This window comes from Micromys minutus, assembly GCF_963924665.1.
Source record: "Micromys minutus genome assembly, chromosome: 32".
NCBI classification, from domain to species: domain Eukaryota; kingdom Metazoa; phylum Chordata; class Mammalia; order Rodentia; family Muridae; genus Micromys; species Micromys minutus.
The window spans coordinates 1780437-1806997 of NC_137967.1; the positions used below are offsets into that span (position 1 = coordinate 1780437).

At 49.0% G+C, this 26561-nt stretch overlaps 1 protein-coding gene across 1 annotated transcript in view; it reads right to left on the minus strand.

Moving 5' to 3' along the window:
- SLC6A5 (solute carrier family 6 member 5) overlaps positions 1-22028 on the minus strand; it is a gene marked incomplete at its 3' end in the record, with an annotated part of 43183 nt that extends 21155 nt beyond the window's left edge. Inside the window, exons 1-6 of the mRNA XM_080908982.1 lie at positions 21495-22028; positions 18983-19121; positions 16429-16560; positions 16032-16205; positions 6695-6836; positions 4257-4389 (exon numbers count right to left, since the gene is read on the minus strand). Coding sequence (XP_080765108.1) covers positions 4257-4389; positions 6695-6836; positions 16032-16205; positions 16429-16560; positions 18983-19121; positions 21495-22013 — 1239 coding nt within the window. The 5' untranslated portion in view covers positions 22014-22028. The remainder of the gene's footprint in view (positions 1-4256; positions 4390-6694; positions 6837-16031; positions 16206-16428; positions 16561-18982; positions 19122-21494) is intronic.
- Between the last annotated feature and the right edge of the window lie 4533 nt (positions 22029-26561).

Below are 26561 nucleotides of genomic sequence, written 5' to 3' on the forward strand. Positions count from 1 at the left end.
TGGTAAGGACCCAGGTATCTGAATAGGAGCTGAGCAGGCAGCTGTAGGAAACTTGTAGGACTCGAGGGAAGTATGCAGTACCCAGCCTGGGAGTGTCTGAAGCTGGGTCTCAGAGCAGGAAGGCAATCTCAAAGAGTCCAAGCAAGCAAGGCAGGCAGGAACTGAAAAGTGATGCTCTGCCCACTCAAAGCAAGGATGGCAGAAGGCCAAGGGTGGGGAGATGGGTATCTAGAGGTTCAGGAGGAGGTCAGAGCATGGGAGGCCCAAAGTACTTCTGGAAGAGATGGAGGGAACACTAGCAGAACTTAGGGATGTGTTTGGATGAACATAAACCAGGGGTACTTTCTTACCTGTCAATCAAGCCTCTTGAGATTGAGCGGGTAGTGGGCAGCCAGGTAGGCCTGGCTTGCTCTAAAAGGGACTATTGGGCAGAGCCTAGAAGGAATACCAACAGGGTGGCGGTCTGTGCCTGCGCAGACCCACAGTCACAGGGTCTGGAGCTCAAATCCTGGCTCCTCCACTTATGAGCTGGGTTGCTTTGGGAAGTGGCCAAGCCTCTCTGGATATAAGTGCCCATATCTGTGGTGGCAATGGCTGCATGCTCCTCACAGAGTACTGGAGGAGCACGGTGGGCCAATCAAAAGCAAAGAGGACTGAGAGCCTGCTTAGGACCCCAAAGGTAAACTGTCAGTCACTGAAACACCCTACCACTGAAAGCCAAACTCATTCCCACTCTCTGGCTCCAGCCCAGAAGGGTCTGGAACCTCTCCCCCTCTACCACTACAGTGACCGTGATGCCTCTTCTCTGACCTATGCAAGACTAGTCACTTCACCCTTCTGGTCCCAGAGATGAGGTAGTGCCCTCAGCCAGCTCCTGTGTGGTGGTTTGAATATGCTTGGTCCAGGGAATGGCACTATTGGGAGGTGTGGCCTTGTGGGAGTAGGTGTGGCCTTGTTGAAGGAAGTGTGTCAGTGTGGGGGTGGGCTTTGAGACCCTTCCTTCTCTTAGCTGCTTGGGAGCCAGTCTTCTCCTGTTTGTCTTTGGAACAAGATGTAGAACTTTCAACTCCTCCAGCCCATGTCGGCCTGGAAGCTGCCCTGCTCTTGATGATAATGGACTGAATCTCTGAACCTGTAAGCCAGCCCCAATTAAACGCAGTTCTTTATAGGAATTGCCTTGGTCCTGGTATCTCTTCACATAATGGAAACCCTAAAACCAAGACTCCCTCCTACATCTCCAAACTTGCTTCTCTCCGCTTGAAGTCTGAAGAAAAAGTGAAGACCCCGCATCTGCACACAGACATTTCAAAACCCAAGGACATCTGACATCTTGAGAAAAAATCACTCCACCTCAGACTGGCCAGACTGACCTCCCAGCTGTGAGACAAGACTGGAAGAGGAGCTGCTCCAAGGCAAGTCATGTTCACAGCCAGGCTCACTTCTTACCTTCGCTAGGGAGGGAGCAACAGAGGACACCTGACCCAGGGCTGGTGGGAAGGAAAGCCTACAGGAGGGCCAGAGAAGAGACTTCCTGGTCCATAGGGGCTTACAGGGAGGACCGTCAACACCCCTCTCTCTCACTTGACATCAGCTTAGTCAGCTGAGCCCCTCATGACTGTTGTGACATGAGTCTTGTAGAGAAAGAAGCTAAGACCCAGGCTAAATATCTCACAGAAGATTAAATATCTCATTCATGGACTTCCAGCTTGAACCAAGGCCCAAAACTGAAGCCTCTCCAAAGCCATTATTTCCATTGGGGTCATTCTGTGAGCTGACAGACCAGAAACCAGGGGGCGGGGGATGAGGGTGTTGGATGCTAACCGTAGGCAAGGGAGGTGTGAGTGTCTCCTTAAATTCACACCTTGGGTACTTTTCTCACCTACCTCCTGTGCATGGTCCCATGTGTAGGTGACCCAGTTCCTTTGCTCCTGGTGAACCGAGAGGGGAAATATGTGGCTTACACTTCGGTGTGAGCAAGGAGCAGGAGGAAACTTCCTGTGAGATGCTTGTCTGGGTCAGGCAGGCTTCTGCCTGCCCCTGCTTCATATGGACAGTCAGAAATGACTGTGAACAGTCACCTGGCTTTTGCAGGCACCTCCCTCACAACAGGGCCCCACACAGACAGCTAATTAGGTTAGCTTTATGGTGCTGCTTGAACTTGCAGACAGAGTAGCTCCAGGAACCCTGTGACCTTCAGACCCTCCAGGAGGTCTACTGATCACCTGTGGCGCTCTACCAGCTCAAAGGCCATGTCTCCAAAAGGTCAACTTTGTCCCCTCAGGTCCTGCACTAGAGGAACTGAGCTCACATCACTTTGGGAAAGAGGCATCTCTGTTGGACAGGGCCTTGCTTGTGGAATCTTCATTGCAAAGGAGCCAATCACAAATAAACAACTCAGTCCCATATTCTCTCTGGCTCTCAGATAACTTTGATTTCTATCAGAACAAACCAGGGCAGAATGAGAAACTTCAGTTCATTATTTCTGGTAGCAGTCCTCATTTTGAGAGGGGAGAAACATCGTCTCCATTGATTTTTTTTTTGATTGGAAACTTTCCTCAGTGAACCAGGATTAGTGTGGCAGTTCTCAATGACAAGCCTACATGCTCCAGACTACTTTAAACTTTTTATTCCCTGAAGCCTATGAAATCTGCCCCCAAAGATTAGATCCTAGTCACTTGAAAGAGCTAACTGAAATGCCACTCCACCGAAAGCACAGATGAATGAAACTTTAAAGACTCTTAGGAGTCTAGGTATGCTGGTGCACACACACTTGGAGGCAGCACTTAGGAGGCAGAGATAGGTGGGTCTCTGTGAGTTCAGTGCTCACCAAGACAGCTACAACTGCACAGAGATGCCCCGAAAACAAGCGAACAAAAAGAAGCTTACAGAATATTTATTTTAGCCCTGGGTTTTGCAAATGTGCACAGTAAGGCCCAGATGCACCCTGGGACATCCCAAAATCACAGTGATAAGGAGAGCTGACAGGCTAGGGGACCTGATACCCTGACACTTCATGCAAATGCCCCTGCTGCTACATACAACTTCTGTCTGTGGATGGGAACAGGGGACCCATGGGGCAGGTGCTACGAAACTATTGATGCCTGTGGAGAAACCAGCTGGTATTCCATACAGAGCTTTCCACAAGATGCCTATTCTTCCTGATTCCCTAATGAGGTCACTGTTTCTGAGACAATGCCAACATGGATCTGGTCTAGTCCATCAGCTGTTCATAACAAGGTGAAAGAAACGAGTTCTTGTAAAACCTGGCCATAGGCAAGGTATTTGGCATGCATTCTTATCCCTTGTGGTAATCCTACCGGGTATTAGGAGAGACATTCCCAAGATTGACTTGCCATAGTTGTAAAGCTAGAAAGGGATTGCATCCTTTCTGCTGGACCATAGTTAACCACACCATCTCCATCTGTAGCTTGTGGGACTTTTGCAGAGCAAATGCTTAGCCGGTTGTGCTAAGCATCCTTAGAAGATGGAGCTGCCACTCAGCCCAGGTCCCATCCATGTGAGGCAAGGACATTAGAAAGGCACAGGTGACCCTGGATGTGGCTGTGTGGTCCCTTTAGCATTCTGCATCTGCCTGAAGCCCCCGCAGGATTCATCCTGAGCCAGTGGGGTCCTTAGGCTTCAGTCCCAGCTCCCGTTTTTGCAGATTGGTAAACAGATCTTAGAGAATGCATGCCCCCCCTTCGGCAAGTGCTCAGAAAGAACAGTGTTGGAACTAGAGGGCCTTAAACACCTGCCAGCCCAACATCCTTCACCTTCAAACTGAGAAAACAGAAGTCCTCAAAAATAGCTGACATGAGAAAATTGGCTTTTTATTTGCTGGGGTTAAGAGTCAATAAAATAAAAGTTAAGAGTAAATCAAAAGCTCTGCCAAGGAAGCTGGAGGGATGGCTCAGCAGTTAAGAGCACTGACTGCTCTTCCAGAGGTCCTGAGTTTAGTTCCCAGTACCCACATGGTGGCTCACAACCATCTGTAATGAGATCTGATGCCTTCTTCTGGTGTGTCTGAGGACAGCTGCAGTGTACTCATATAAATAAAATACATAAATAAATACTTTAAAAAGTTCTGCCAAGTTTCTCACCTCAAGTGGAGACAACCTTACACAACAAACACCATGGGGGGAAAAACAACCGGGGGGGGGGGGCTTCAGCTATGGAAAGAATAACCTAGTCTCAAAACAAGTCAGAAGAGGAAGAAGGGGGAAGGGAAAAGAAAGAGAACTCAGATAAGTTCTTACTTTTCCTGATGTCTTAATTCCTTTTGCCAACGATGCGTACACAATCACCCAAGCCAGGAAAAGGCAGAAGGCCAAGGGCCACCTGATCTCACCCGGATATTCAATCCCTGCAGAAATCTTCAGCACAAAGTACCTAAAAATCAGATAAAAATGGAGAGAGGGAGGGAGGGACGGAGGGAGGGAGGGAGGGAAAGAGGAAGGGAGGAATGGAGGAAGGGAGGAAGGGAGGGAAGGAGGGTGGAAAGGAGGGAGGGAAGGTAGAAGGGAGAGAAGGAGGAAAAAAGGGAAGGAAGGAAAGAGGAAAGGAGGGAAGGAAGGAGGAAGGAAAGGAGGGAAGGAAAGAGAAAGATGGAGGAAAGGAAGAAGGGAGGGAAGGAGGGAGGGAGGAAGGGAGGAAGGGAGGGAGAGAAGGAGAAGAGAAGTGAAGAGCTGAAAGCTTCAACCTCTCATCAGCTCAGTGCATCCAAGCCAGGAGATTTAAGCACACCCCGCACCTCTTCCACAGCCTCTGGGCAGGGAACCTCATCAGGCAGGCCAGAGAGGCTGGGGGACCTGGCTCCTTCCTAAGGCTGTCTACTGAGCATTTGCTGATCTCTTTGACTGAGCTGGAAGCCATGTGGGACCAGTAGATTGATTCTGTGAAAGACAGGCACCATCGTCTGGAGTTGCCACGCAAAAAGCACAGCTGTAATCTCAGGACTCAGAATGTGGAGGCAGGAGGATCAGGAATTTAAGGTCATCTTTACCTATATAAGTCCAAGCCCAGCCCGGGCTACACGAGACCCTCTCGCAAACAAAAACAAACAAACAAACAAACAAATAGATTGAAATATATATAATACAAATTCTGAAAGGGAGGACTTGGGGATTGTTCAGTGGTTAGAGCACTGACTCCACAATCCTGAGGAGAGAAATCTGGGTACCAGCACTCACATGAGGAGTCCAGCAGCCCACAAATACTTAAAATTCCAGCTCTGGGGATATCTAATGCCCCCTTCTAGCTTCTACAGGAGTATAGCTACATATGCATACACTCACGCAGTCATAAACACACACATATGCATAAACACACACACAAATAAATACATATATCTTTTTTTAAAGACAAAGAGGAAGAAGAGGAGGAAGAGGAAGAAGAAAGTCGGACTTGTCAAGAATGATTTCTATACCAGAGCACTATTTACTTCTCAACTTTACAAAGTCGGGGTGGCCGGAAGCAGTCACCCACAATGCACCTCTGCTTTGTAGTGAGTTGTACTGGGCATGCTCCAAGGCTGGCACTGGCTAAAATGTTAAAGTACCCACTGTAGAGTGCTAGCCTGGCACTCGTGCAATCCTGCTTTTAATCTCCAGCACTGTGTGAACAGGGCGTGGTGGTGCAGGCCTGCCATCCCAGAGTGGGGGATGGAGGCAGGAGGATTAAGAGTGTAAGGCGGACTATACCTCAGAGGACTATACAGAGAGCTCAAGACTGGGTTACCTGAGACCCCACAGCACTGACTCACATCACCTCTAAATAGCGGGAGCCGAGCACCCCAGCTTACGTGAAGGCGCCCCTTTAGCTTGCTTTAGCCCGTTCTCCATCTTATTATTTTGCTCACTTACAATCCTGCTCACATCAGAGGGCATATGAGTGTAGGAGCTCAGCTTGATTGGACCAGACTGTGATCCCCTCCAGGCCGTGTCTACACTGCCTCCCTCCACCAACACTTCACCGAGTGCACTTAACAGCCGAGGGTCTTCGAGTCATCCTGAGCCCTGCTGCCAGCATCCAACGATGCACACAGAGAAAGGACAAAAGTCAGCGAGGCATGGGGTCTCATGCCTGTGATTCCAGCCCCAGAGAGACTGAGGCAAGAGGAGTCTTGTGAGTTCAAGACTAACCCGGACCACATAGTGAGTCCAAGCCAGCCAGGGCTACAGAGACAGTCTCTTTCTGGAAAGAAGGGAAGAAAGGAAAGGAAGAAGAAAAGGATGAGGAAGGGGAGAAGAAAGAGAGGGAGAAAAAAAAGGAAGGAAGGAGAGCTGGGGGAAGGAAAGGAGAGAGGAGAGGACGAAAGAAAGTCTGTTTCCTCCTTGAAACTAAATACCTGATCCTACAGGTTTTCTTACTTTTGACTTCTCGTCCCTGGAAGTCAGTTGCAGATAGACAGACTGACCTGACCGGCAGATGTCTGCACGGGTCACATGAGTCAAGGATAGAACTTATTTCAACATGGTGGATTGCCACAGCACCAGTCTTGTTCTTATCCATGCCTTTAGTCACCCTTGTGTGCGGTCCCACAGTGCCAGCACATGGCTTTTGGAAGCCCCAACCAGACACAATCTCCCTCTCTGATCAGGGTCGAAGGATGAAGGGAGGCCACCGCCCCTCCCGGCTCACAGCTCGGGTCACACCATCCCCTGGGCTGGCTTATAGAACTTCCTGGACAGCTTACTTGAAGTACTCTTCGCTCCCACTGACGAACGTCTTATTGGCCTGGCTGGTGAAGTTAACCATTGTCAGGTTCGGATAGGCAGACATACAGAAAGTAGAGTTCTTGATCTGTATCTTGGGATGGTCACCGATGACACAGGAATCTGTTCGGGAGAGGAAGAGGATGGAACAGGAACAATGAGGAAAGCATGGGGAACAGACAGTGGGCTCTCTGCCCATCCCAGGTAAGAAGCCAGAGTTCCAAGCGTTTCGGACCAGCAGGAAAATATTGGCAGAGTGAGTTTCTTACCCCACACTATCCAGCCCTGAAATGCCTTGTATTAAAACAAAACAAAACAAAACAAAACAAAAAACAAACAAAAAAAAAAACCCTCACATTTATGTGACCCTGGAATCTTTAAAAAAAGAAAAAAATTGTGTCTTTAAACCCGGCACTCAGGAAGCAGATACAGGAGGATCTTAGTGAGTTCAAGGCCAGCCTGGTCCATATAATAAGTTTTAGGTCATCCAGGGCAATACAGTAAGACCCTGTCTAGGGGAAAAAATTAATTTTTACAATAAAGAAATGGGCTTTTAAAGGTCATTAAGGTCATTTAAATATCAATAACACTACTGAAGTCTCCTATAGGTAATAAGATCAAAATTCAGACCCAGATCCTTAGGACACTACAGAAGGCATATCAGTTACAGAAATCAATTTAAACAGAGGTGACACGTTAAGACACAGCTTGATCTTAAGTGGTGTTGCTACAGAAGGCTTTTTAGCAGTCTCTCTGGCCGGGACAGGAGCACTAGCCTATAATCTCAGAATGTGTCAGATAGAGGCAGGAAGATGAAGGGGGCAGGAATAGAGCTCAGTTGATTGATTGCCAGGCAAGCAGGAAACCCCAGGTTCAATTCCCGGCCCCACATGAAACCAGGTGTTGTGGCTCACATCTGCAAGTGCAACCCCTAGGGAGGTGGCTGCAAAGGAGTCAGAACTTCTAAGGCTATGACCAGCTTCACGGCAACTTCCAAGACATCCTGAATGAGGTTCTTCCTAAGCCCTGCTCAGAAGCACTGCCTAGTCATAAAGACAACACACAGTAAGGTACTCTTGCTGCTGTTTTCTTTCCAACCTCACAAGGGGTTAGCAGACATAGTGACCACACTGTGTGCTAAATGACCTTCAACAAGACAATGGATGTGTGATGCTGAATGCTGGCCTCCGAGGCCTGGTTGCCCCCAGGGATGAGTCTGCACTTACCCATCTGACACACACAAGTGCCCTGTGTAACCTTGCCCCCCCCCCAAATTTTCCCTGGTTGGTGAATAAAGATGCCTACAGCTAATAGCTAGGCAGAAGATAGGCAGGGTCTTAAGTTCCTGGTCTTCAGATCTGTGGAGATCATCAGGGGTGAAGAAATATGCCATAGGTTAGAGGTCAAGACATCATGGCCATGAGGACTGGCCAACTGGAGTTAAGAGCAACCCAAATGACACATAGTAAGTAATAACGCGGAGTTATCTGTAGATTTATGTTAAGGCGTTACATAACTGGACAGGAGAGAGATAGGTGGGGAAGGTCGAGGAGCAGAAGTGGAGGCAGGAGGCAGAAAGGAGATTCCAGGAGAAAATCAAGATGGAGCTGGAGAAGGAGGATCTAGATCCAGGTGGACTTAACTGGCGATAGGCAGATATGGATATTTTTAAGGGTTTCTATAGGTTTTTTTTTTATCTCGTATAGAAAGGCAGTCTGTATCTTTGTCTACTGGGTGTAATCTTATTGTGTAGAGGGTTTGTGGATTGAGAATTTAATGTATAATCCTGCTTGAAAAGTTATTGGGCTTTGGAGTCATGTTTGTGCTAGGTAGTGGGGTAAAGAAACACGCCAGGGCAGGGCGATTGTATCCACAGGGACAGAAACAACAGGGGTGGTGGAGTGAACCTCACCTGAGTCTTTAGAGGCAGCCTGGAGCGCCAAGCGGTGTGGGGACTGAATGGGTGCTTGGCTCCGAACTAGAACAGCGTCCGCAGAGTGAGACCGAGGGGGGGGTCGATAAAAGGTTAAGCTACCCTTTTCATATTTACCGTAACAGTTACCTATATGAAATAGATTTTAATAGCATAGAGAGTAGATCACTGCCTAGCTCTAGTGCTAATTATGGCTCACTGTAAATAATAAAAGTTGAGTGTCTTTTATCTGGGAACTGGATGATCAAAGGCAGGTTATCAAAGGCGGGTTAGAATCCCCAGGTTGACATTTAATAATTTCTACAGCAAGGCACCGTGCTGGACTCAACTCAAGACATCTTCCTTAGACCCAGCAAGCATGGATTAGCTCAATCTTCATCCTCAATAGGAAGAAGCTAGGATCTTTCTACCATTTCACCGTGTGCTCCTAACAGCATCATAATAGACACACAGCTGGAGGTTGTCTCAGTGCTAGGGCACTAACTAGCGTGCCTAAGGTCCCGGGTTCTGTTCCCAGCACCACAGAAAGGAACACAATAAATAAAAATGGGCAGGGATTTGGAATAAACAAGCCCACTGGATTCCCAAAAGACAGGTTTACCAAGCACGAAGTAGCAGGAAAACCGGCACTCTGAAGATTGGTCTCATGGGTGTCTGCAAAAGTCTATGCCCACGACCCTAAGCCTTACATCATCCCCTGTGAGATAAGCCCTGGAATCAGCTGATACCCGGAGCTGCAGCCACTTGCCAAGGTGGAAAGTCCTGTCGGAAATGGGGCACTCACTGTTTTGGAATCCTCACTCTGATCTACCCTGCTCTGGAGTACACAGCAGGGCTCATAAGTTCAGGTGCCTAGAGAGTCCAGGATGAGAGAGAGCCCAAGGCATAAATGCGGAATGACAGGAGCAGCAGACGGAGTTGTCCCCACCCATCTGATAGCCTTTTCAGACCCACATGCAGAAAGTGAGTCTGCATGTCTTCTTCCGTTAGTAGACTGTGGAGAATGAGTTAAAACTGTTCTCCACACCGTGATAAAAACTCAAGCAGTGAAGGTGCGCTGTGCCCTATCCCCAAGCCACGCCTTCTGTGAGTGCAGCTACAGGCCAAGAGTCAAGGGCTCAGGCTTCCACCAGGCCTGAGGGCGCCTCCAACTGCTGGAGCTGGATGGATCTCATTCACTGGGCTATTGTAGGAACCAAATTAAGTGAGATGAGAGGTTTAAAAACACTCCATACATCCTAGCAGTAATAATCTTCACCGTTATACCTGACCACGCAGCAGATAGTGCTTCATCTCACTCTCCAGGAACTCGCTGGCCTGCCTCAGTTACCTGCTGCCCCCCCTCCCCCGAAAGCACCACCCCTAATCGTCTCAGAATGCTGAACAAAGATTCCAACAACACAGGCTGGTGATGTTGCTCAGCCTCCGGCTTGGTCCTCAGCAGCACATGAGACCCTGTGTGCTGGTGCACATCTGTGACCCTGGCATGTGACAGGCTGAGACAGGAAGGCTGCCAGGAGTGTGAGATCAACCTTATCTCAACCGAGCAAGATTCAATTAACAGTGGTAAACCCCTCCCCCTTCTGATATGGGTTCCTCAGAACTCTCTCTCCTTCTCTCTCTCTCTCTCTCTCTCTCTCTCTCTCTCTCTGTGTGTGTGTGTGTGTGTGATGTCTCTCTGTCTCTCTGTCTCTCTGTCTCTCTCTGTCTCTCCCTCTCTCTCTGACTCTCTCTGTCTCTCTGTCTGTCTCTCCCTCCCTCACTCTCTCTCCCTCCCCCCCTCTCTCTGTGTGTATGTGTGTGTGTGTGTGTGTGTGTGTGTGTCTGATGTCTCTCTGTATCTCTCTGTCTCTCTCTCCCTCTCTCTCTCTGACTCTCTCTGTCTCTCTCTCTGTTTGTCTCTCTCTCCCTTCCTCCCTCCCTCCCTCCCTCTCCCTCCCTCCTCTCTCTCTCTCTCTCTCTCTCTCTCTTTCTCTCTCTCTCTCTCTCTCTCTCTCACTGATAATAACTTCCTGGGGCCATTCTTTGCTGGTAGAAAGCCATCCACTGTAGCTGCTCACCAAACACCAGTAGTCTTAACCCCGAAGAAAAACCAAAACTGGCTTTGCTAAATCTCAGGCTGAGGATCTATTTTTAGGTGTCTAGAACCTGCCTCTTCAATATTCGCTTCTTTAATTAAAACAACAACAACAGAAACAAAACAAAACAAAACAGTTTCAGAATGATTCCAGACTGAACAACTATCAAATCTTTACTGGGGAAGATTTTTTTCTTCCCCCAGAAGCAACCTGAACCAGGTGATTAAAGTTCCACTCGGCAACTTTTGGCGCAAATAACCACAGGACTTAATTCTGGCTTTTCCTGATGAAAAGCAACCCATCCACTCAGAGCTCAGGGATCCCTGCTTGCTTCCAAAATTGCCTAAAGACTCCTTAGACCGGCGGATGCCCAGGGGAACACCACCAGCCCAGTGTAGCTTCCTAAGGTCAGTTCCAGGTTCCCACCGCGATGTTGCAAAGCCACCAGCAGCATCGAGCCTCCTGCAATATCTCTTCTCGCCACTGGATGGCAGGAGCGTGCTTCCCGGCTTTCCGCCCTATCTGTCCGCCTGAAAAGCCATCTCATCAGAGCTCTGTGGCCCAGCAACCCCGAACAAAGAACGGCGATAATGATCAGCTAAATTGGAAAGCTGTTGGAATGGGATTCTCTTTACTCGGGCAATTATTAATAAATGGAAGCTCAGGAAAGACCGGGGAGAAAAGGGATCATTTAATTAAAGTTCTAATGAAAATTAAGCCATTCCAGAAATAGAAATGGTGTTTATACTGTTCCCATTTGAGCTGACCTAGCTAAGGCCCTGTTTGAACAAAACAGTGGCTGAACTCATTCCGTGGCGTAGGGACAAACTGTCCTCCATTGCAGATCCTTGGAGGGCTGAGTCAGCCTGGGCAGCCTGTCCTACAAGCTGTATCTAGTGTCGCAGGAAACTGAGACAGGAGGATTGCCGTCTGAACTACAGACCAAGGCCTTGTCTTAATAAAAACGGGAAGGAAGATGAAATGACTGGGCGTGTTCTATCTGTAGAGCGCCAGGGCTGGTCTCAGGCTGGAGTGGGCACAGTGCATGCACCAGACATGGACAACCCTCCACCCACTGTGTGGGAGGGAGCTTCATAATGTTCAGCCATTTATATGATGTGAAAAGGAGGTGGTTACAGGGTTGAGGCAGTGTGCCTAGGGGGAACACTGTGGTGGAGAGGAGATAGCAGGTCCATTTCCCAAAGAAGCCTGGTTTGGTGTATTCATCTCGGAGATAGCATGGGAAAAGCTATTGTCTGAATTCCCAACAGCTGGACCAAGCAGAAAGGCTTTAAAGCAACTTGTATCTCTGTAGGTCAGGCTACTCTTACCTTTCTACGTCACCTCAAATCCCCAACAGGATTGAAACCCCTACCAAAGAGAACTTGACCCCAGGTATAGAACTCATCCAAGTGCAGGTAATGCAGGCTGAGGGGTTGGGGTACAGAGAGGGGGGTGGGACAGTATTGATACTTTGTTTAATGAACAAAAAAAAAAAGCAAAACAGTGGCTAAGAATGCTGTAAGCTCTGACTCATCCATAGACTCCTGGGAATAATCAAAAAACTGTGCCCATTGTCTGTGCCCTGGGGTAAGTCCGTGGCCTTAAAAGGCATGCATACTCAGACTCCAGCCCCCAAGTCCGACCAGACACCTAATTCGGAGCTTATACAAAAGGTTTTTCCCCCCAAGGAAACAACGGGTTGCCCGTGTAGGCTTGTTGTGTATAATAACACCGGCAAATCAACGGAAGAGCTTCCCAGAGAGATCACCACGCAGTGAAGGCGACTGTCCTTACTACGTGCTAAGAAGCTACCCTGCTAATCATGAACCTATTGATAGAGGACTGTATATCTCTGAATGACTCCCACCTGGGGACGGCTGCAGGACTGTGACCATATGGTCCCTTAGTTAAGCTCTAGAAAGCAGCCTTGGCTCCTAGATCAAAGCAACAGCTTGATCTAGCACAAACTCTAGGAATGAGACTTCTGTTCCAGTCCTATTCTGGCAAAGGCAAGCTAGACTCTGGGATGGGTCATGACCTGAGTTTTCTCCACTCAGACTGCAATTCCTGGAAAGTGTGCTTGGCCTGAACTTGGTAATTGTTTCCAAGTAGATATTCTGACATCTGATTGCTGCCTCTGTTTCTGTGAAGAGCTACAAAGTGAGTCTCTCCAAGATCACAGAATTTTTTTTGAGGTAACCACTGCATGGGGCAAAGAAGGTGGGCCACCCTATTCTAAAACCAAGTATGGTCCACATTGTCAAAAACTATTCTGGAGGCGGGGAGGGTGTTACTCAGTGGTGACTTACAAGTCTGTGTTCAGTCCCCAACAGCAAGAAAAATTCTGATCCCCAGGGTCACCAACACAGTCTGATATTTAATTCACATTTGTTCCTTAAGTGACTGACATCCTTGGGAACCTGTGTAAGTCTCACTCCTGAGCACTTCCCAGATGTGCACACTTTAGACTGAAGGAAAGCATCTTTATTGTTTCTCTCTTTTGCTATTATTGAAAAACATTTCAGGTAGAGGCTAGGTATGAGGTGTGTGTGTGTGTGTGTGTGTGTGTGTGTGTGTGTGTATGTGCACGCATGTATACATGCGCATGCATAACATGCACATATGTGAAAAAACACTACAGTGTTACTATGTCCTTAGATATGGGACTGGGACTATGGGACTACAGGACATGTGTTGACTTCAATGCAAGATGTCTTCCATAGATTCATGTATATGAGCACTTGGTCCCCATTAGGTGGTGCTGTTTGGGGAAGTTTAGGAGGCGTGGCCTTGCTGGAGGAAGTACATGACTGGGAGCAGGTTTAAGGGTTTATAGCATTGCACATGTGATGGTATGAATAAGGATATCCCCTATGGGCTCATATATCTGAATTCTTAGACATCAGGGAGTGGCACTACTTGAGAAGGTTTAGGAGGTGTGGCTTTGGAGTAGGTGTGGCCTCATTGGAGGAAGTGCTTCACTGGGTGGGCTTTAAGGTTTCAAAAGCACACACCAAAGCCAGTGTCTCTCTCTTCCTGCTGCCTGTAGTAGTCTCAAATTATTGTCCCACATCTAAGAACATAATTTCTACTGTAGTACTTTTACAAACACATATATGTCTCACACACACACACACACCACCCAGACTTCACCTAAAGAAGTTTTGAATAAGAACAAAAAAGAGGAGCAGTAGAGATGATTCCCTTCTATGCAAACATTGCACACCTGCGGGATTTGGTTGTAGAACTCTCAGTTACTTCCCCAGCTCTCTGGTTGCATGCTGCCATGCTCCCTGCCCTGACGATAATGGACAAAGCCTCTGGAACTATAAGTAAGCCCCACTTTATGCTTTCCTTTATGAGTTGTCATGGTCATGGTGTCTCTTCACAGCAAGTGAGCACTGACACCCCATTTTCAGTGTATTCTATGTTTCCTGATGTGATCTCTCAGCTCCTGCTTCTTCGACCATGCCTGCAGATTATTGCCATGCCTTCCCCTCACAGTGGACTCCTATTTACCACAAGGTAAAATAAACTCACCCTTATAGAAGTCACCTTTGGTCACAGTGTTTTATCATAGCAGCCGAAAAGGAACTAATACAGCAGGGATGATCTCTATGCTGTAAACACGCCCACAGGGGCAAATAATTTCTAAGTTCTGCAAGGTCTGGGCACTGTAGGGGAAAGAACTGGTTTGGGAGGTGAATGTTAGAACAAATCACAGAGATCACGTGCAACTGGTCACCTTACATGAAAAACTTGGGAGAGACCTCTTGTTTACTGATACCCATTAAAATAATCATAGTTTTCCACAGTGGTTGACACTAGCTGAAGCACACACACATACATACATATACACACATACACACATATACATATACACACACACACACATATACACATACACACACATACACACATATATACACACACATACAGACACACATACACACATATACATATACACACATACACACATATACATATACATATACATACACACACACACATACACACACACAAACACAAAGACATATACACACACCACATATACACACTTACACACACATATATACACATACATACACACACATACAGACACACATACACACACATACAGACACATACACACACATACACACACACAAACACAAAGACACATACACACACCACATATACACACTTACACACACATATATACACATACACACACGTACATATACACACATACACAGACACAAAGACACATAAACACACATACACACATGCATACATATATATACATACACACATAGATACATACACACAGAGACACATACACACATATATACATACACACACATATATACACATACTTACACACATACTTACACACAGACATACACATACATACATACACACACACATACACACCAACAGATACACACATACATACATACACATACACAAACATATATACATACAGACACACATATACACACAGAGACACACATACACACATACATATACACAAGCATACACATACACACATACACACAGACACATACAAACACATACACAGACATACACACAAATACATACATACATACATACACACACACACATACACACTCGTGGATTTTACACATTCACAGCTGCTCTCATATCCCATCTTTCCTCTTGTAAACATCAGAAGGTGAACTACAGACTCCGGTCATTATCTCTGCTTCCTGGGCCTCCTGACATCTCTTCCTTCTACCCAATAAGCTAAAACGGACCCCGACTCTTGGATGCAGTGGTTCTCACACGCAGCACAACTTCCCTTTCTCCCCATAGCAGGCAGTCCTCTCCTTGGGCCTCCTCCTACACACATTTGTTTCTAACAGAGTCTGGGGCAGAGTCTGCAGTCAGAGCTTAGGGGATCACACGTGTAGGGTTCCTGTGCCATTATTATTGAGAACTGCGCACCGAGGATCTCAGGATCTCTTGGCAAAACAACAACAACAAAGCCAGAGAGGGCTCCTAACTCCCTCCCAGACCACAGCCAGATGGACAGATACTCAACAAAGCAATTGGTTAAAATGCAAATTTCCCACTCTAATAAAGCAAGCGTCCCACACAGGGATGTTAACCCAGAACATTTAGCAAACACACCAGCTCTCTGGGAGCAAACAGGACTTTTCTGACTCCCATCCTTTCGGTGTGAGTTTTCTTAAACGTTAGAAGTATGTTTGGATGTTTGACGTCACCTCTGTGCGCCCAGGGCCTGGCCTGCCCCTTAAGTCACCGCCGCCCTGTGTGTATCTCTGTCGAGCCCAAACTTACCTAGTAAAAGTTTGGTTTTGTCTTTGCACTCTGGCGTGTTCCACGGGTTGTTGCAGGAGCCCCAGGGCAGCACGGACACGAAGGAGGCAAACAGGTAGAAGAGCGTGTAGCAGATGATGACGTTGTAGTAAATCGCTATGAGGACGGAGATGATGAGCATCGCGATGCCACAGCCTGCAAAGGTGAAGAACTGCCTGCGTTGGCCGCATCCCAAGCCCCAAGCAAGAACCACGCCCACCGAGAGGCTCCCTGGGGATGCATACACACTCTACCAGGGAAATGGAGATATTCTGCCAAGGACCTCAGGAGGACAGGAACGATGGGGGGGGGTGTGTGAAAGGGCGTAGGTGTCCCTCCTTAAGGTGACGGGGAAGGCAGAGAAGAGAACTAGACTCACCCTGCAGAGCTGGGATGGCCTTCCACACAGACACAGGACCCTGGCTGGCAAACTGGCCCAGGGACACCTCTAAGAAGAAGATAGGTAAGCCAGCCAGCGCCAGCATCATCAGGTAAGGGATAAGGAAAGCGCCTTGGAAAGAAAGTAGGAAGGACGAGTCAGGAGACATAAGCAGGGTTCTGGCCCAACTTAACCTTCTGGTCTGGGGCTGGTTTCCTTAAAAATAAACTGAAGAAGCTTAAAATCCCAGACAGAAGGCACCCACCGGCCAGTTTAGGGCCTTGTTCCAAAACCATAAAGCTAGACATGGGATTACGGTACTTGCCTCAGTTTCCCACCAGACAAGTTGCATGCGAAGAATGGTTTTGTGTTCTTAACGGTGCTTCGATCCCCACCCCCACTTGCAAATTAAACACTGTGTCACAAATCTGTGCCTTTCACTGGAGGCAGATTTGGTAGAATCCCATTCATACCTAGGCCCTCAGCTAGGCAGTATTTGTGAGCCTCCTGCACAGTAATCTGGTGAAATCACAAACCTTCACCTCACTAGAGCTTGACCTGCTAAGTCTTCGGACAGCTGGATGCCCTTCCACTCGGGTACACCATCACCCACAAGCAGCAGCATCTTCACATAACTTCCTTCTCTGCCCAGAACTTAGTCCTCCTTCTAGGGGAGAAGTCTTCCCACAGTGCCTTGCCCCACAAGCACCCTTCTCTTTCGAATATTTATGTGGCTGTAACCTCTAGACTGAGCCCTCAGAAGTGTTTCTCCTTCAACTCTATTCCTCAGAGGCCTGAAGGAGGCTTTAATACCTAGCCTTACTGGGTTCTGGGGAATTCTTTCTCTGCAAGGATATTTCAGGCCTGGTGAGAATTACCAGGAAATGCCCTCACAGGCATCAAGGTCAATTGGGGCACTAGAGATAATCGGATAATAGAATCCAGAAGGCTGTGTTCAGCTGAGGAAGCTACTTCCTCACCCCCACCCTTCCCCTGACTTCTCCCTGCTTCAGTCTGGCAGAAAGTTTTCTGCCAAAGCCTCGAAATCAGGAAGGTTCCAATAGAGGCCAGGAACTACTAGGGTGTAGGCTTGGGTTCCTCCTCTATTCTCTCTAGATAAAAATTATATATATATATATATATATATATATATATATATATATATACATATATATATATGTACATATATATGCATATATGTATATTTATTTATTTATATTCATTGTGTGAGGGCGCTTCCCTCACTTGCTGCCTGCTTTGAGGCACCTGAGCCGCACTGCGGACAAAGCCTCTGCTTTTCTCCTCGGCCCTCTTCAGGGCCCTGTGAAACAAGGGCGGGCACTTTCCGGGGGTAAAAGCACTCTTCTTGAATCCCTCCCCTCGCTCCACCCACCACGCGTAAAACACTTCCCACCCCCATCCCTGCAGCCCCCCCCCCCCCCAGAACGGCACCTCACCCCTGCACTCAGGCCTTGGCATTGCCTGCTGGGGCGGGGGGGGGGGGGGGAATGGAAACCCCAGTCTGGGCGCTACATCGGGACGCCCCTGATCCAAACACTCTGTAGTCGTCGGTATCAGTACTTGTCAACACCTCTTACTCAGAACTACAAGGACAGGGGGTGGGGGGAGGGTAATTTCTATTTTACACAGTAACTGTTCCCTGCTGCAGCATGGGGTTTCTGGAGCAGACCTAAAACCAGGCCAGAGAGGAATGGGTCAGGGGTGCATCCCTTGCACTTTTGGTCCAATAGAGATGTGAATTCCTGGAGGGTCCTTTTCAGCTGGCCTGGGGCGAGCAGCCGGCCTCCCTTGCCTGGACCTTTGGTGGCAAGCCTAGGAACCCTGACTTTATAGGGTCCCTTCCTGGTGGGTACATTCAAGATCCAGTGAGTTCTATTCCATGCTCCTTGGCATCCCCACTCTTCTTTCAAAGGCAGCATCTTTCACACAGTGAGGACACACTCGGGAAGAGATTCATCTTTGCTAAATGATCTCACTAAGATCAAAATATCTCCCACCTCTTCCCAAGAAAGGGGGTGTTAGGGTGGGTTACTCCTGAGAGACTGCCCAGCAAGAAAGTACACCCCAAGCTCCCCTACTGCTCTTGCACCCTGCATTCCGCCAAGGTTGTTCTTGCGCAGTCTCCAAATAAGGAGGAAGCGTGGATTTCCCAGTTACAATCGTAAGCCACGTTCGACCTTCAGGACCGCAGGGCATCGGGCTCTAAAGTGCATTTCCTGCGAGGGAGCACTCACTTCCTGACTAATCGGTGTTTAACTTGAATTCGAACATCCCTGCTTCCGTGTACATTTGGCTGGAGACCCAGTCCCCCGTCTGGGCCAGGAGAGAGCCTGAGTGAGTGAGGCCTACACCTCAGCTAAGTCCATGTCCACTCTGAAATCCAGCGGGTTCCAGTAACTCCTGCAGTCCGACCTGCAGAGGACCAGGTTACCCCAAGCTTCCCTCCCAACCTCTGCCTAAGGTCTTCGGAAGACCCGCCCCGCCCCTCCAGCGCCCGCCCCCTTTGCAGGCGGAAAGAGCTGAAAAGCCGTACCTCCCCCGTTCTGGAAGGCCAGGTAAGGAAACCTCCAAACATTGCCCAGCCCCACTGCGTACCCCACCATGGACAGGATGAAGTCCAGTTTGCTGGACCAGTTCCCTCGGGCTTTATTCTCATCCCCTTGCTCGTCCTCCTGAGGGCGGAAAAGCACATTGTCGGACAGCAAACCCACGTACGTCCTCAGCAGGCCCCATTCGGCCCTCCCCCCAACAGCTGAGGGTCCTTCCCCCGCAAGCAGATCCCCAATTTCCCACATAGGATGCATCGGCAAGCAAGATCCCAAATCTGAAGAAAGGATGCGTCTAGAGCAGAGCCCTTACCCCTCACCCCTGCACGGAGTGTCTCAGCAAGCAGGCCCCCCATTTTATTCTAAAGATTCACTTTAATCAGACCTCTGACCCGGTTTCCTAAATCCTACAGTCAAGGCACACCAGCAAGCAGCCTTCCCCAAGCACATCAGTCCCTTCATACCCAACCTGTGGCCAGGAGTTCATTTAGCAAGCAGACTCCCAGTATCATGCCTGAAGTTCCCAGCAAGCAGGCTCCGAACAAATTCCTTCCCCACCCCACAGAACCCCTCCCTGCATACACCCTCAGCCCTTTCTTTAAAATGTGTGGCAGAAATAAGAATTGCAACGCTTCGAGCCAGCCAGAGCCCCTTCCTCACATTTCTCTGCCAAAACTTGGAGGCAAAAACCTGCCTGGTCAGCAAAATTTAAAAGATGCATCCTTCAACCCTGGAACAAGGGAAACGGGCAGGATGGAGAATTGGAGTTGACACAGGAGAAAGAACAGAAGGCTAATGTGGTAAGAAACAGGACAACCAAAACCATACTTCTGATCTAGACCTTGCTGCTAAGCAGAACGAATCCCTGTTCACTGTTGGGGCTCAGCCCGTGTCTATGTCTGGACAATGTGGGGGACTAAATATTTGTCTCTGGGGCATCTGCCAACTTACATAGTCTGTGAATCTCTAGGCCCATGTCTCCAAGCTCACACGGACCTGATTCTAGAAAGCCTCCGCAAAATGAATGGGGAGGGCACCTTGTGTGAACTCTGTGCTCCTGACACCCAGACATTGAGGTACCCTGCTACCTAGTCAGCCTTCACCTAGCAAAGGACAGCTTGGAGTACTTCACGGGGGTTCCCCAGGTCGTGGAGAATAAAGCAGTAATGGTCAAGACCGAAGATGGCCTATGGGCTGGGGAAGGGCAGACTGGTTGTCAGAAGGGACTGGAACATTGGTACTCTCAGACCTGGCAGCCTTGCTTAACCCCCCTACTTACAGTTCCTCCCACACACCGGCTCCACCCCTAGCCCCACCCCCCAACACGGATGCCAGAGTAAGGGAGCCCCAGCTGTTTTTGTCGCAGTGCAGAGGTAAAGGGGGGTGCATCCTGAAACGTATTTTCTACTCTGCTGTTGGGCACATGCCATTAAAAGCACCTAATATATGCAGAACAGTATTCTAGAGAGAAATTCCAAATCAAAGAAACATGTAAATACAAGGCTGTTTCTAGTTACCCTGACGACTGGGTGGCTGAGTTCCTACTATGTGAGTGGAGTTGAGGATACAGATTATTAGAGACAGAAAGGTCTGCGAACCCTACATTGCACAGGTCTATCTGGTCCACTCTGGGCTCTGGCCACACACCTAGCCCAGAACTGCAGGGCTAAGAGGGAGCTAGAGGAAAGGAAGGCCAAGGAAAGGAAAGAGAAAGTCCCTGAAACAGCGAGGGAGTGGGGTTGGGGGGATCAGAGAAGGAAGAGAAATCACTGAGGTGAAATGAAACACAAACCTTTAAGAAGGAAAGACTGTCTTTATCCCTGGTCCAGAGATTCACTCTATACAGCTTTTTTAAAAAAACTATCTTTGGTTAAGGGGATACCCAAGTGGGAAGAACCTGATCTGACCATGTATAAGTCAGAGGGCCAGAGGGCCTATGTTAGGGGGATTTTAAAAAATCAGATACTGGGGTTTAGAAGGGCCCAGGTTAAGAGACCCTGATCAGCAGCACCTCATTAAGAGTTCTTGGGTAGTAAAATTGGTTCACAGGGGAAAGCCCGCAGAATAAGCTACATCCCCCTCCCATACCACCCCAGGCTTCTCTCAGTGCTTTCTTCTAAATTGGAGTTTTTATTTTTAAAGAACATAAAGGACTCAAGACACTGATAGGATGGGGACTCCATCGTTTGTTGCAAGATGCAGAATCCATCTTCTTTTATTTAACGGGTCCTCACCGGTTCTGCCGCTGAGGCTTGAAAGGGCAAGTCTGAACCTTGCTGGCAAGATCAATCGCTGCACACACACCCCAAACCTTAACTGACCACCACCCCCTCGCCCCCAGCAGTGCGAGCTTCCGAAGCCCCAAAGCTGCCTCCAGCATCCACCACCTGGCATTGCCAACCCGTTTCAACATCAGCAGACGTGCACCCGCCAGGGCCCAGCTCCCTTCGCGCAGTTGGTGAGCCGCAGGCAGTGGGGGTCCGCTTGCGACCTGCTTACCGGTATGGCAGTGGTGGCCACGCTGCCCGGGAGTACCGACGCGATACCATCGGTACCCAACACCACTGTGCTCTGGCTCATATTCACCCAGCCCACGGCTGGGGTGTTGTTGTGTTCCAGCGTGCCCTTGCCCACACTCACGTTCACGTCCTCCTCCGGGCCACGCAGAGCTGGAATCTTGCAGTGCAGAGCGTTGCCAGCCCCAGCGGCCCCGGAAGGGGGACTGGCCTGTGAGCTGTGCCCTTCGCTTAAGTCCCGGAGGGCCGCGGAGGTCGCTTGTGCCCGGGGGCCGCTGAGTTTACAAAAACCTACTCCCGGCTGCTGGGCCTCGCAGGCTCTCGCATCCGCAGACTGGAAAGTTTGGGCGCCGGTGGAAGCCGACCTGGGCACACGTGGCGGCTGGACAGGCACTGGGGCCGCCGCAGGAAGATCCTGCTCAGGGCTGGTCCTAGGTGCTCGAGGGCTATCCCTGTGGCCTGGCACTGCTGCCTCCAAGATGTTGGCTGGTTGTTTATTCATTTCTTTGGAAGCACTGCAATCCTGCAAACACAATGTGAAGTTCGTGCAAAGCAAACAAACAAACAAACAAACAAAAAGTCACTGCAGCATTAAAAATAAAATATATGGATCTGCATACACAGATGCACGCACTCCAGGTCCAGGCACAAAATAGTCAGGGTAACAAACGGCGTTTCTCCACTCGCCAGATCCGTCCGTAACCCCGGGTGGAGGAGGATGAACTAACACAGAAGCCCGTGTTTTGGCAAGAGGAACGAGGTGGGCAATACAGAAATAACCCTACAGCCAGGAGCTCCCTACCCTCTGTGGATTTCAAATCAAGGCTGTGGGTGCCACATCCCCTTCCCCATTGTGGAAGGATTCTTTAATTTTCCGCCCCATTTCCTTTGCCATTCAACAATGCACATTGCCTTTTCCCCCCCTATAGACAAGCTGTGATCACAAAACATGCTCTGGGGTAGGCCAAGACTGGAAGCCACACGAGTAAATTCAAACTCCAGCACCCCAACCTACCTTGGTCGCCCAAGTAGCAAAGTCAAGGATAAAGGTTTCTTTTTTAAATCAAAATATTACCACCAAAAAAAAAAAAAAAAAAAAAAACCCAGCCTACCATTAAAACAATAAAATAGATGAGAAACACGTGGTATCTGGCTTTGACCATTACATTCTCTACACTTGATCCCAGACCCCTACAATGTACACGGATCTTGCCAATTAAAAAAATTATTTTGTTGTCCATTCCCGAGAATATAATAAATAATCTTACCCACCCTACTCTTGCTTGACTGAGGACCAAAACCCACCAATAATTTTCATTTTCTTTCTCCCTATTGAAACCCAAAGACTTGCCAGCAGTGGGTTTCCCTTTGGCTCTAACCCGCTTCACAAACGCACAGCCTAAGTTTAAGTGCACCAAACCCAATACCTGGTCTCCAGTGGGCATTCTCAATTGCCTCCAAGACCCAGAGAGACTCGCAGCTGCAGGAATCTTGGGTTTCAGCACCACGGACAGCACCCGAGATCTGGTGCCCGAGAAGCACAAGGGAGTTGGGAAAAAACCTCCTCTGCCCTCAGGCAAAGCTCCCAAGTGTGAATACCTGAACCTATGCCTTCGAAAATGGTTCTCTATCTCTCGCCTATCGCACAGATATTTCCAAAATGAAATACCCCAAACGAGCCTGCCATGCTTACCCCCACATCCACCTTTCTTCTATAGAGAATAAAAGCAAGCACTCACCATGTCTGATGCGGACAACAGATTGAACCGTAGAGTAAGAGTAAAACCCCCGCTACTGGTCTAGGTTTGGTCCTGGAACAAGAGGCGCTTTCTATATCTCCCCGGGAAAGGCCGGGTTTGCGTCAGTGGGAAGCAAGGTGCCCTTCGTTTGACATCTTCCTGATAATACACGTTTGATAAATCATTACCCCTTTGGATTCGGATTTTAAAGGGACAAGAGCCTGGAGTACGCTGTCTTGTTGTCACTCGGGTAGGAGGGGGCTGCGTGTTTGGCGTGACTCATGTAGGTCTGATTACTAAACCAAAGCCGGTGGGAGGGAACGAGAAAAGTTTGCCACATCCTAATTAAGGGAAACATGGGAGAGACACGTTCCACTGCGCCCAAGACTCCAAGGCAAGGCGCAGCCGCCAAGCAAACGGATTGGGCTGAATGGGGTGAGGGAGGGGAGTCAAGCCAGTCTCCCTCTCCCATCAAATTCGCTTGCACTCTCCCTGAATCTCTGTAAGATTCTAAAACATCACTCCCCCAAATAATAGCAGGCCTGCCTCTGGTATCCAGCTAGGTCTTCCATGCCTGTTCCGGACTAGGGTCCTGCATTTGGTAAGGACACACCTGACTGATGAGTGTGTGGTGTCTAGATCCCTACATCCCTACATCCCAATCTTTCCAGAAAGCCAGTCTCAGAAAGACCCCGGGTTTTCGTTAAAACTATTACACGGGCGCCTTTCTCATTCCCATTTTGTCTCTGCCGACCCTCTTTCTCATTGTAATTTTTAGGCTCTTCTGAAATTTTAAAAATATTTATTTTTAATACTGACTTAATCCTCCAGCTACATAAAACTCACCCTTTCTCCATAGTCCTCCAAACAAAAATCCTTTAAAAATCCGTATCAGAGAAAGCAGTTTTACCTGAAACTAGGATCTCCAGCCACCCGGGACAGGGGCTGGCCCTCTGGGAAACCATAAGAAGACTGCCAACCCTAAGATGGGCCCGTGTCGGGTCTAGAGTGGATAGATGGCCTATGGATTTGACCTGGGGTACAAGGCGGCAGCAACTATGACAAGAGGGGAAAGCCCTTTGCAAAGATGTCATTTGGAATCTAGAAGGGTATTCGCAGCAATATGCCTCCGCTCTCTCTTATCTTGACAGCCTGGCTAGGGAACCGTGGCCTCTGGAACCAGAGGCTTGGAAAGCACAGCACTACCCGCAGCGGGGGCCCACAGCCTCCGGGTCCAGCCGTCTCACTCGACTGGGCCGTCTCCCTGCGGAGCCAGGACAAAGCAACGGCGGCCGAGGGCGCAGGCTGCGGTAGCAGATTGCGGTGGATGCCGGGGGCATTGCTGTTTCACTCGGGTCTCCTCCCTCACCCTTCCAAGACTCCGAGAGTGGTAGATGTCCCTGTGAGCCTGGCTCTCTCAGGATAGCCACCTGGATTCCGAATCTGCACTACTGGAATTAGGGATGGGGGTGGGGGGTGGATACGTAATCAGAGGAGCCTTGTCCTCCCAGTGTCTTTCCAGTTCCAGATAACCTTTTATTGACATTTACTGAGCTTTCACTATTGGCCTATCTGCAATGCTTCCACGAAATCATTGAATTTAAAAGTTTGTCAACAGCCTTTCAAAAATTATTCCAATGTTAATGCCGGGGAAGCTAAGGTCAGGGTCTATTTTGAACACCAAAAAAAGTTACTAACTCCTCCATAGCCTGTTGCCTGTACCAGTCACCCACTCTAAGCACAGAGAAATGGGAAAGGACTCAGAGGAGGAATAAGGGATGAGTGGGACCCTTGGGTACTCTGAAAAAAAGGCTCTGAAAGCCGGTAGGGTTGACAGTTCTGTAATATCCCCAGATCCCAAGAAGGAGCAAGATCTGGGAGTGGAGAAATGTGGAGGGCAGCCTTGGCCTCTGTGGAGTCATGAGATCCGCCCCTAGTTAGATTCAGGTTTGGCTCTGAGGTCCATAGGCCACTTTGACAGCAAATAGTCACGACTTCAAAGCTTGTGGCCAGTCTCCAAATTTGCATTCGAGCAGTCTCTGGCCAAACTTGACAACGCTGGGAGTCGGTGGAGTGTGCAAAAGAACCTGGCCAGTAAGGGACGCACTGAGGTGGCCGAGTTGTGCTGGTCTACTCCCTCCTGCCCTCCACCCCCACCTCGTTGCTGACTGTGAGTGATGCCCAACGCCCCCGCTCAGCTCAGTCTCCAGGCCTGACGTGGTGTCGCCTGGTCAAGTGCGCATTTGGGTTAGCATGGGGCTAATCAGGTCCTGCAGAGGTGGGTGATGAGTAGGCGCTGCTCACGCTCCACAAAGGCCCCTCCTCCAGAAAGGAGGGGCTTCAGAGAGAGTAGAGGGAAGGTTCAGAGACCGGAGGAGGAGAGGAGTCGCTCTAAGACAACACCTCCATTTCTCCCCAACCCCCCACAGTGAAGCAGGGACCTGGTACTGGGGCCCATCACCTGGAGTCCAGTAGTGTGTCAACACCTGCGAGGTTCAAAGGATGGGACTGCAGAACTAAATATAATTAGTTAATTAATTAAAAGCAGAAATGGGCAGGGTGAAAAGTCTGTCACCCACCCTGCATAAGCCTCCACCCCCTGCCTCTTCTACCGCCTGTTCAGAGTGATAATCTGGGCCGGCGTGCAGCACCGCAGCCTAGGAGGCTGTAAATCCGTTCCCATCAGTGCGCACATTCGGTCGGAATTAGCCAGTCGCTATGGCCTTAATTACTTTGTCAAAGATGAAAAATAGTAATTGATTTTGTCCTCTATCACTTGCCCCTCTCCCCTCCTTCTTTGCAGATAAGCAAATAAATAGCTATTTTCGAAGACCGTGTCCACCACCCGGCTGGGGCAGCCTAGTGGAAAAAGAACTGTCTGGCTATAGTACTGAATTCTAGCGTTTGTGCCAAGACTCAGAAGGCAGCTGGAGCTCAGGACGAGAGTACCCAGAGGACAGCCATGCTAAGCCAAGTCCCTGCCCTCCTTCTCCCCAAAAGGAAGCTAGGCAGGAAAGGAAAGGACATTTTACTTTACAATTCACCCAGTGCTACTGTGGTGGTGTTGGCCTTCCCTGGGCGGCAGGGTTTGGTGCAAGGATAAACCCGCAGTATGATTCATCAGAAAGACCAAGGAACTTGCCAGATCTGAGTGGATTCCAGTCTACCCCATATCACACAGAACAAATAAAACGTGGTGTGAACTGCGTGTCTTCGGTTAGTTGATGCTTATATGGGCATGTCAAGGCTTACCTCTAATGGATGATGGATGGGAGGGTACCACGTGAGTTTCAGGTGACATCACCTGGCAG